The following is a 10,629-nucleotide window of genomic DNA, read 5'->3' as shown; positions in this document are numbered from 1 at the left end:
GACAAAAAGAGAGCATGCATGATAGCATCAGCATTTTAACCGTAATTTTTTAAACTATTTTTTAAAAATATAAAATGAAACCATTGAGTCAAATAATAAAACAATAATAAAAGATTTAAAGATCATCACAGCACAGAAACGGTTGGTGAAATAGGAACGACTCGTAGTTTATAATCCTTGAAGTGGTAGGTGTCTATATTTTGCTTATTCAGTGTTTGCTGTAAGAATGCATTGTTTTTTTGACAAGTACTACGTGTGCGAAAATCAATATGTCAACTGCGATCTTACTCGTCGTGTGAGGTAAACAATTACGGTTGCCGTTACGTGTCTATTTTTATCGATTCTGCAACTGTATAGAAACACGGAAAATGTTTTTTATTTCTTAAATGTGAATAATATTTAAAAATTGTGGTAGGCGATCGTTATATGATTTCATTTCATACAATGTTAACAAATTGAATCATAATAATTGACGTCACCGACATGGTTAATCATGCATGGGCAAAATCTGGCATACTGGAATTCTTTGTTTTCTGTATGGTGAACGATTTTAGTGAAAGCTATAAGCTATTGGCAACAACATTTGAAGCTGTTAGAGCGGATGTGAGGAAAGCTAATGTATCCACGTTCATCAACATAGTTTTCGTGACAAAATAAACACTTGGTAATTATTTGAAAAGCAATGATAATGACTATACCTGGTTGCCATTCCAAAGCCAGCATGGAACTCCATACAACTGTACAACTACAATAAAATGCGTATAAAATACCGGCATTGAAATCAATAAAAAATTGTCAATAATTTGTTTTCAACGTTATCCAAGGCCCCCAAATGCCATCTAGATCCTCTAAAGTTTTTTTTTTCCCATAATTATAAACTTCAAAGTTCTCACGAAGCGGAGTTTAATAATAACCGATTATTGACCGAGCGTGAGATCTTTACTGCGAAACATCAGACCGTGGCTTTTATATAATATTGTATGCAGAGGAATATTGAAATAATATTAAATAAAAATTAAAATATGAATATTAGTTTATTATCCGGAGTTGAAAAAAACAAGTACAGTATGGGCATGCAATCATGTACCTTTTATATTTATAAACGCTGACATAATTCGGCTTGATAATTTTAAAATTCAGTAGAAAATCACGCATCAACACATATCACGCGATGATGTAAATCTCGCCAAATATCTTGTTCACTACCTTTACAAAGTACACCATAGCATGCAATAGTTTTAGTGGCATTTAAAAAGCAATCTCTTTGCAGCTGTACATGTTATTAACACCGAGTCAATTTAGAAAGCTACTTTCACTTCAACAAGTGCAATGGGTGAGCCTGCAAGAAAAGGTGTACGATCATGTACATGTAAATAAACTCTGCTAGCTAGTCTTTCAAAGAAATTCCTAAGAAGCGACCACGTGTATTCATAACCTGAACACTGATGAAAATGGGTCACGGGTACGAAATTTGGCCGTACCAATAATTTGACTGCAGTGAAACAAATACAAATAGATAATTTCTTTTCAATATTGTGTCACTTTCTCGTCATCGAACTAGTTATGTCAGTCTATATATAAGTGCCATGATTCTCGCTCTAAAGAAACTTGACATCTGAATTGACCCTAAAAAACCCAAGGGTCTGCAACACAATTTTAGATTTTGTGGTATTAGCCAATTTAAAAGTTTATATACAGTGTGTATAAAAAATATTCAAATCCAACTTTGACAAGCTGCTTATAAAATAGTAAAGTAAACGATATAGTTTTTATATGGATTTTAGTAGGATATGACACCGAGTGGCAGCCTGCCATAGCAAGCAGATAATTCTACTTGACCACGGCAGGATTTGAACCCGCGGCCTTCGGTATACTAGTTTTTATATGGCAACAAAGATTAGCTTATTTAGTTTACGATTAACCGTTCTTATATCGACACGACCAAAACTGGCCGAGTTATCGTCTTTTAAAAAATGTTGCTCGAAATCAATTTTTTTCCGCCGATGGGAATTCGAAATTAGACCTCCATGCAGACAAAAGAAAATGCAAATTTAATTAATGGAGGCATTGTGTTCTTCAAACTTCTATCGTTGAACATTGAATAAGCAGAATTTTTGCGATAAATTTGCATTGTAGTTTTCAGTAGTGATTAGATTTTAAAGCCCTTTAATTGGGACTAATTTTCAATAAAACAAACGTCCAGTTCCCATCGGCGGAAAATGGTGATTTTTATGAACTTTTTTGTCGAACCAGTACTTCTTCATTTTTCAACTAAATTACACGTACAACGTGTCATTTGAAAAAGAAATAAATGAACTTAACAATGGTGTAAAAATCGTGAAAATACGCTTTAAGATAATTATTCTGTATTCGGAATTCAATGACTGTGCCGTTATCATTCCAAAACCAGCAAGAGACTTACAAATACAATATTAATTGTTTTCCAGGAATAACATTTGGAAACCTAAATATACCTGCTCAATGAAAGTGAAACTGATCTCTACTGATCTAAATTATTTTATATCATGGGCGGTGAAACTACACGGATTTTGGGGGGAGGCCATTTATTCACATACACTGTTCTGCGCGATGGATTTTTTTTGACCCATTGACTTCGTTCATTTTCGCGCTTGTATACCATGAAATATCTACAAACACTGATAAGTACAGATTGCAGTCACGTAGCAATGCGGCCTGACAATTTAGTCCTGCTATACTAATATTTTAGTGCATCTTGATTATGAAAACAAATAATTTCTGCAGAAATGAATAATGATTATTTGTTCATCAAGGAATAAGACGCTGACACTTTGTATGCAAGATCAAATCCACTCCAATGAAACTCTACTCCACAAATCCAATAAAAAATTATCCTGTCCAGTTGTAGAACCAAAATACCAATATAATACCAAAAAAAAATTTTGTACCAAAATAATAGTACGAGTTATGTTTGAAATATTCATCAAAATTAAAAAAGCGGGATGGGAGAGTTTAATTTTCCCAAATTTGAAACATCACGAGTACTATTCTAATAACCGCTAATTGTACCAGCAACACTACATTATTGCATGGCAAGGCCGTGCGCAGGATGTTTAAACAATAATTCATTTTGACTGCTCTGCGTCGTTTGATTCCAAATTTATCTTCCAGAATTTAATTTACATACTTCTGAAAACTCAAAATTCGCGTCCCGTTGTCGCTTCGCGTCCGGTCTGTGTCCACCTTAATAAGTAAATAAACACGGCGGAGTATATCGGCTAAATGCACATCAAAAACTGTAATCACCATCCTTAAGTCTCACCAAACAAAGAAGAAACATTATACAATTAAAAACTAAGTAATATTATTAGAAAACTACTGCAGAAAATGACTACTTTTTTATTGTTGTCTTTAATTATTGTAATAAAAGAAAATAATGTAATAAAAAACGAACTACAAAGCATGCGTTGATACGTACTACATAGAATATAGTAATTATATTTGCTAACTTAGTCAGTAATTTAGGGTCCAATATTCATAATTTACGGTAATTCTATGTCGTTAGTAATTGAAGGCCTTAACTTTTTAAGCCTAAAAATTGTCTTGAATTTTCCAATTGGAAGCTTGCAGGTCCTAACAATTGTTTCCACTTATACTATGTTACTATTTGCTGTAATCATCTTCCTGGCAACATCTCGCAGTATATGACAATATTAGAAGATAAAAAGGTCTTAGAATGCGAGACGAATATAGAGGCTGAAAATAAACAATGGCTCAATTTCAAAAACTTTTGACGAAACAGTAATACAGGCACATGCAGATAATTATTTTTCATCGGTTAAATGTATTTTATGAAACAAATGAAAAAAACACACTTTATTATTAGAAACAAAATGTGCATGGTTACATCTTCTCAATTCTAAAACCCTTCATCTTCGATTAATACTTTGAAAAATTAAAATTTAAGTTTAACTGATTTTCTGTGAACATTACGACCAACATTCTTCAACCACTTTGTGGACTGGCATAATTCTTTTCGCACTTCCTTGCTTATGTGATGTCTCTCCTCGTACAACGCTACTGAACGGCATATCTGTACGCACATGGTCGCTATAACGGTCCGTTAATGAAATTGTTTGAACACGATCCACGCAGTATATAGATGAAACAAAAGCCTTTCATATCCATATCCGCTTCCTTTCCTTAAATACACTTGGCCAGTTATGATCACGATTTGTACAAAATTTCGAGGCACCAGTAAAGGTGATTCATTTAAAGCACAAGATCAATAACCACTCGCGCCGTGTGCATGATTATAAATAAGGAAGCAACAAATACACATATGGGTATAATTATATCGTTTAGTCGACTGAAGCACTGTCACAATACCCAACTCTTCATCTGTCCAATACTTTAACACTGGTAACATATTTCGATTTTATTGCTTTCCTTTTCTAGTTCAGTGAGTAGCATGATCACGGTACACCATATGATGAGTTTAAAGTGTATTCCTTTTCTCAATGTAAAATAATTGCTCTTGCAGTCTTGCCGATTTCTAACTTTCGTATGTGAAGCAATCATTCTTTCAATATTGTTTCAATTATTGTTTCAGTTGCCCGATTTTTGTTACGCCGATGAAATAACTGTGAAGACGTTTGTCAACAATTGTCAAAACAAATGTCATTAGTGTTCTACTGGGTCGTAGAAGGTAGATCGGTTTGATTGATGTTATCTTTTTTTTAAACAGAAGGCAAAATATTGAACTATTTCATATGTTTTTAACGATGTTTTCGGCGTTGCAAGTTCAAAGTCCTTATCACCGAACAACGCTTTGATGATCCTCATATATTTTACATCCTTCTTCATTGCGGAAACACATCAATACAATACGCGTGATGTCGGTCCACTAGGTTTTAGAATGTTGGCTAAAGTTTATGTTATTTCTTATCTATAAATAAGTATCAAGTTATATCTGAAAGCGTTTGATGCTTACAACGTTGTAAGAAAAATTGAAACTCTCCTCTTTCTTTATGAAAGTTTAAGCATACTTTGAGAACCTCATTTATTAATGGTAGGTAGGTACATTTAGTATAAATATAACTCTGATTCGAATAACAGAAAATTACAGAACAAAAATCAATTAATCAATAATTTTGACTTTTTTACTAAACTAAGTTTGCTTAAAATTTCTTAACATTAGAAGCTGCCGCATATAAATTAAATATTTCTCTTATCTTAAAGAAAAACTCTGGAATTCCGCAAACTTATAATATTGAAGGTCAACTTTTCCACATATAATTTGCTACAGGCACTTTATTTTCTAGATGCCCATACAAGCACCAAAATATATCTCGGAAACGCTGAGCAGGACGGTGTTAGCCTGCATTTGTTTTTCTAAGTAATTTTTTTTTTGCTATGTTGCGCATGCCTGAAACAAGTGTACATTTATTTCTGGGAGCAAGTTCAAATGCTTGCACAAAAAGTTTAATCTGCAAAGTCAAATAAAGTGCTGCTTTTATCAGTGAAAATTTCATACAGGCAGCCACCCCCTTTTTTCAAAAATATAACTATTGGATGTGAACCGATGACGAGTGGAGAAAAATAATAGAATATCTGCTTGCTATAGCGTATTGTTTTAACACTGAAATGATATCCTACATATAATTTTACTTGCATATTGGAAATTAAAGAGAAGTAAGCAGGTTAATGTTCTAATCCTGACTGGCCCGATACCTCAATAATGCTATTCCCCTTCTTGGGACCAGCGTATGCAAATAATGGGAATAGGGAATAAGTATGCAAATAATGGGGATAGGGAATTCTTAAATCACATTTGAATTGAAATTGATATATACTTACGGCTTGGCGATAACTGCAAAACTGCATACCAATCGTACTTCGTCCAATGCACTATCACACTTTGAAGAGAGGAAATGTCTACTTATATTGATTTAAAAAACTGAATATTTCAAATCCGATACTGGCTACACAAAGCTATATAATTATTATACTTACAAACCTTAGGGTAATACAACAAAACCAGAGAACATGTCACGTGATTTATCTCTGATATTTTCGATGTCATGTTTCTGAAAAACCACGTCCTCCCCGTAGATGGTAAATGGGGCCCAGATTTTGTAAGACCGGTATGCCTGGATTTGGTGTTTTTGGAAGAGATTCTTTGTCTTTCTTAGTGCTTCACAAACCGATGTTCCCTGGCACAACTCACCATAAAATACTTCCATAAACTCTTTCGTGGCATCATCACTAATGGGCCATAGTGTGGCGAGAACAGTGCGAGCCCCGGCTGCAATAAATGCCCGAGCAATACCTATGACACCTTCGGAAGAAATCTCACCTTGCCCGGTATGGCAACAGCATAAAACTACCAAGCTAGCTAGCAAAGAAGTATTTACAATATCCTTCTGTGAGAGAAGGTAGTCGTCTGGATAAGGAAGAGTCGAAAATGGCCGAGTCGAAGAAACGTTAGGGGAAAGCATTATTTCACCTCGAAGTTGTTCACCGTGAGCAGCGATATGGATTATGCTAGCCCCAGATAAAAGATCCAGTACAACCTGTTTTCTAGCTTCACGCCCCACTAAGGGTCTAGCATTGAAGAGCTTTGAAAGACATTCAACTTCTCTAGCAGCATTTGGTAGGGCAGGGGGTGAAAATTCTTTTCCATTTAAGGAAACCGTTCCAACGGTTGGATTACCAACAAACAACGCAAAACCAAGGCCCAGATCTTGAGAGCGTTCAATGCTAAACCTTAGAGTGTGTAATGATGGCGTAACTTGAATGCTGTAATTGTGGGATAAGTGACAACCATTTTCATCAATCAATGACGAAAATTGGACAAAAAACAATTGCTTGTCAGGAACAACTATAAGTTTATTGCCTTTAATCACATCGCTTACAGGGTCAATAAGTAGTTTAAACAATGTTTTCAAAATACCGTCTTGGTTTAAATCATCATGCCCAACAGAAGGTTTCTGATAAAGATTTTTGGACGGAGATTTTTCTTTAAAAACGTCCAAAGGAAGAATCGATTTTTCATCAATACTGGGCACTGAATTAAGTTCGAAAAACGAGGAAATCCCGATTAACATTCACATTCACCATTCTGAACAATTCACTTATCAGTTGCACAAATTTTTCCAATCGTGCCTCTGATTTTGACACTCTATATCTAAAGATTACTTCTTTATTCAACACCCAAACATTTAGAAAACCTGGCCAATCAAAAGCGAATACTATAATGGAACTATCGTTGCCGCTTACCTGGAGGATGCTTTGTAAATCTTCGATTTCTACCTGTTCTTCACCATTCTTGATTCTATTCCATCCCGAACTTGCATAATCGAACATTTTTGTATTCAAAGATTTCTTTTTTCTTTCAATGGACCAATGAAGTTCTTTAGCCCTTCCAAGGTCAATGACTAATAATGCAGATTCAATGCGACCCACAGAAATAAAACAAATCATGATCTTTACATGGGTGGTAAAGTATTGTTTAGTGAATGACACTTATTTTGGTCTGGTACTGAGTTTAAAAACATTTTGTCAAGGATGCTGATAGATTCCATGAAACATGATATTGCACCTTTATATTGTCCTAATAATACAAGAACAAATCCCAAATTGCTTTTACTAATTGCTAAGAGTGACGGATCATTAATATCAATGCTTATTTCTAAAGCTTTCTTGTAATAGTCAATGGCTTTCTCATATTCTCCTAATCCAAGGTAGGCACTGCCCAAATTTAATTTCTGAGTGGCTATTGCAGATTTATCGCCCATACCAGTACTAATTTCTAATCCCTTTCTGTAACAGTCAATAGCTTTCTCGTATTCTTCAAAGCTGTGGTAAGCACTGCCCAAATGACAATAGCTCTTTGTATTGCGGACTTATTGCCAATGGCAGTACTCATTTCTAAACTTTTTTTGGAATAATGAATAGATTTTTCATATTGTCCTAAACATCTAAAAACAACGCTCATATAACAATTGACCTCTGCTATTTGATACTTATCGCCAATAGCGGTACTAATTTCTAAACACTTTTTTTGACAATCAATAGATTTTTCATACTCTCCCAAGAATATATGAGCAATGCCCAAACCGCCATTCGCATCTGCTATCCCTGATTTATCGCCAATAATAGTACTTATTTCCAAACCTTTTTCGAGGTAATCAATAGCTTTGGCGAATTCTCTCAAATAACGGTAGGCGATGCCCAATTTGACATTGCTTGTTGCTATGCCTGACTTATCCCCTATAGCAGTACTCATTTCTAAACCTTTTTTGTAATAATAAATAGCTTTCTCATACTCTCCAAAACTAACGCAATATCACCCAAATTGCCATTCCAAGATGCTATTCTTCCTTATCACAAATATAGCGACTTAATTCCAAGCATTTTTCGCAATAATCAATGGTTTCACATCGTCTCGTAATCCAAGGTAGGCATTTGCCAAGTCTTTACAAGTTTTTGCTATTCCTAGCTTATCACCAATAACAGTTCTCATTTCTAAACTAGTTTCAAAGAGTCGATGGCTTTTTAAAATCTCCAATTTTTAGGTAGGCAATGCCTAAATTGCTATTGTTGAGCAACTGCAGACGTCTGGCCAATATCAGCACTCATCTCTACACTTTTTTTGAAATAGTCAATAGCTTTCTCGTATTCTCCTAAATAAGGTAGGCATCACCCAAATTTTCATTGTTATTTGCTATTCCTGACTATTATCAACAGCAGTACTCATTTCTAAACCCTTTTTGCAATAGTCAATAGCTTTCTCATACTCTCCTAAATTGAGATAGGCTTTACCTAACACTCCACTGTTTCTTGCTATTTCTAAATTATCACCAATAGCAGTACTCGTTTCTAAACCTTTTTTGCCATAGTCAATAGCCTTGGCATATTCTCCCAAACTATGGTAGGTTATGCCTAAATTGGCATTGTTATTTGCTGCTACTGACTTATCGCCAATAACAGTACTTATTTCTAAACCTTTTTGAAATAGTCAATGGCTTTTTCATATTCTCCTAAACTATGGTAGGTCATGCCTAAATAGGTATTGTTAGTTGCTATTCCTGATTTATAACCAATAGCTGTACTCATTTCCAAACCTGTTTTGATATAGTCAATGGACTTCTCATACTCGCCTAAATTACGGTAGGCACTGCCCAAATTCCCATTGTTAGTCGCTATTCCTGACTTGTCGCCTATAGTCAGTACTCATTTCTAAACCTTTTATACAATATTCAATGGCTTCCTCATATTTTCCTAAATAGATGTAGGCATTACCCAAATTGCCATTGTTAGCAGCAATTCCTGACTTATCGCCATTGGCAGTACTCATTTCTAAACCTTTTCTATAATAGCTAATGGCTTTCTCATATTTTCCTAATTTAAGGTAAGCATTGCCTAAATTGCCATAATTAGTTTCTATTCCTGATTTATGGCCGATAGCAGTTTCCATCTCTAAACTCTTCTTAAAAAAGTCAATGGCTTTTTCATATTTTCCTAACAGAAGATAAACATTGCCCACATTGCCATTTATAGTTGCTATACATGATTTATCGCCAATAGCGGTACTAATTTCTAAACCTTTGTCAAAGTAGGCTATAGCCTTCTCATATTCTCCCAAACCAAAGTAGGCATTACCCAAATTGCAATTTTTACTTGCTATACCTAGCTTATCACCAATAGCAGTACTCAATTCTAAACCTTTTTTTGAATAGCCAACGGATTTTACGTATTCTCTTAATTCATTATAAACATAGCCCAAATAGCCATTGTTATCAGCCATTCCTGACTTATCACCAATAGCTGCACTCATCTCCAAACCTATTTTGAAATAGTCAATGGACTTCTCATATTCGCCTAAAGTAAGGTAGGCATTGCCCAAATTGCTATTGTTGGTCGCTATTCCTGACTTGTAGCCTATAGCAGTACTAATTTCTAAACCTTTTATATAACATTCAATGGCTTCCTCATATTTCCTAAATAGAGGTAGGCATTACCCAAATGGCGATTGTTAATTGCCATTCCTAACTTGTTGCCATTAGCAGTACTCATTCCCAAACTTTTTCTGTAATAGCTAATGGCTTTCTCATATTCTCCCAATCTAAAGTAAGCATTGCCCAAATGGCCATAGTTAGTTTCTATTCCTGATTTATGGCCGATAGCAGTTTGGATTTCTAAACTATTTTTAAAATAGTCAATAGCTTTCTCATAATCTCCTAATCTAAGGTAAGCATAGCCTAAATCGCCATAGTTAGTTTCTATTCCTGATTTATGGCCGATAACAGTTCGCATTTCTAAACTCTTTTTAAAATAGTCAATTGCTTTCTCATATTCTCCGAACATAAGGTAAACATTGCCCACATCGCCATTTACAGTTGCTATACATGATTTATCGTTAATAGCAGTACTAATTTCTAAACCTTTGTTAAAATAGCCAATAGCCTTCTCATATTCTCTCAAACGAAGGTAGGCATTTCCCAAATTGCAATTTTTACTTGCTATACCTGGCTTATCACCAATAGCAGTACTCAATTCTAAACCTTGTCTTAAATAGCTAACGGATTTAACGTATTCTCCTAATCTAAAATAAACACTGCCTAAATTGCCATTGTTATCGGCCAT

The 10,629-nt window shown here is 34.8% G+C and overlaps 1 protein-coding gene across 1 annotated transcript; it reads right to left on the bottom strand.

The window, feature by feature from the left end:
* Window positions 1-5,559: 5,559 nt before the first annotated feature.
* On the bottom strand, window positions 5,560-10,315 carry LOC114545150 (tetratricopeptide repeat protein 28-like). The gene is made up of 7 exons (XM_028563492.1): window positions 10,005-10,315; window positions 9,217-9,864; window positions 8,737-8,925; window positions 8,007-8,277; window positions 7,583-7,851; window positions 7,305-7,418; window positions 5,560-7,048 (listed from the first exon to the last, which is right to left on the bottom strand). The coding sequence occupies exons 1-7, from the start codon at window positions 10,297-10,299 to the stop codon at window positions 6,000-6,002; spliced, it is 2,835 nt and encodes a 944-aa protein (XP_028419293.1). The 5' UTR covers window positions 10,300-10,315; the 3' UTR covers window positions 5,560-5,999.
* Window positions 10,316-10,629: the final 314 nt, after the last annotated feature.

Source organism: Dendronephthya gigantea, unplaced genomic scaffold, assembly GCF_004324835.1.
Source record: "Dendronephthya gigantea isolate DGI-Jeju-01 unplaced genomic scaffold, DenGig_1.0 1312, whole genome shotgun sequence".
NCBI lineage: Eukaryota > Metazoa > Cnidaria > Anthozoa > Malacalcyonacea > Nephtheidae > Dendronephthya > Dendronephthya gigantea.
The sequence above is the reverse complement of the archived record's forward strand: the minus strand, read 5'-3'. Positions and strand labels throughout refer to the sequence as shown.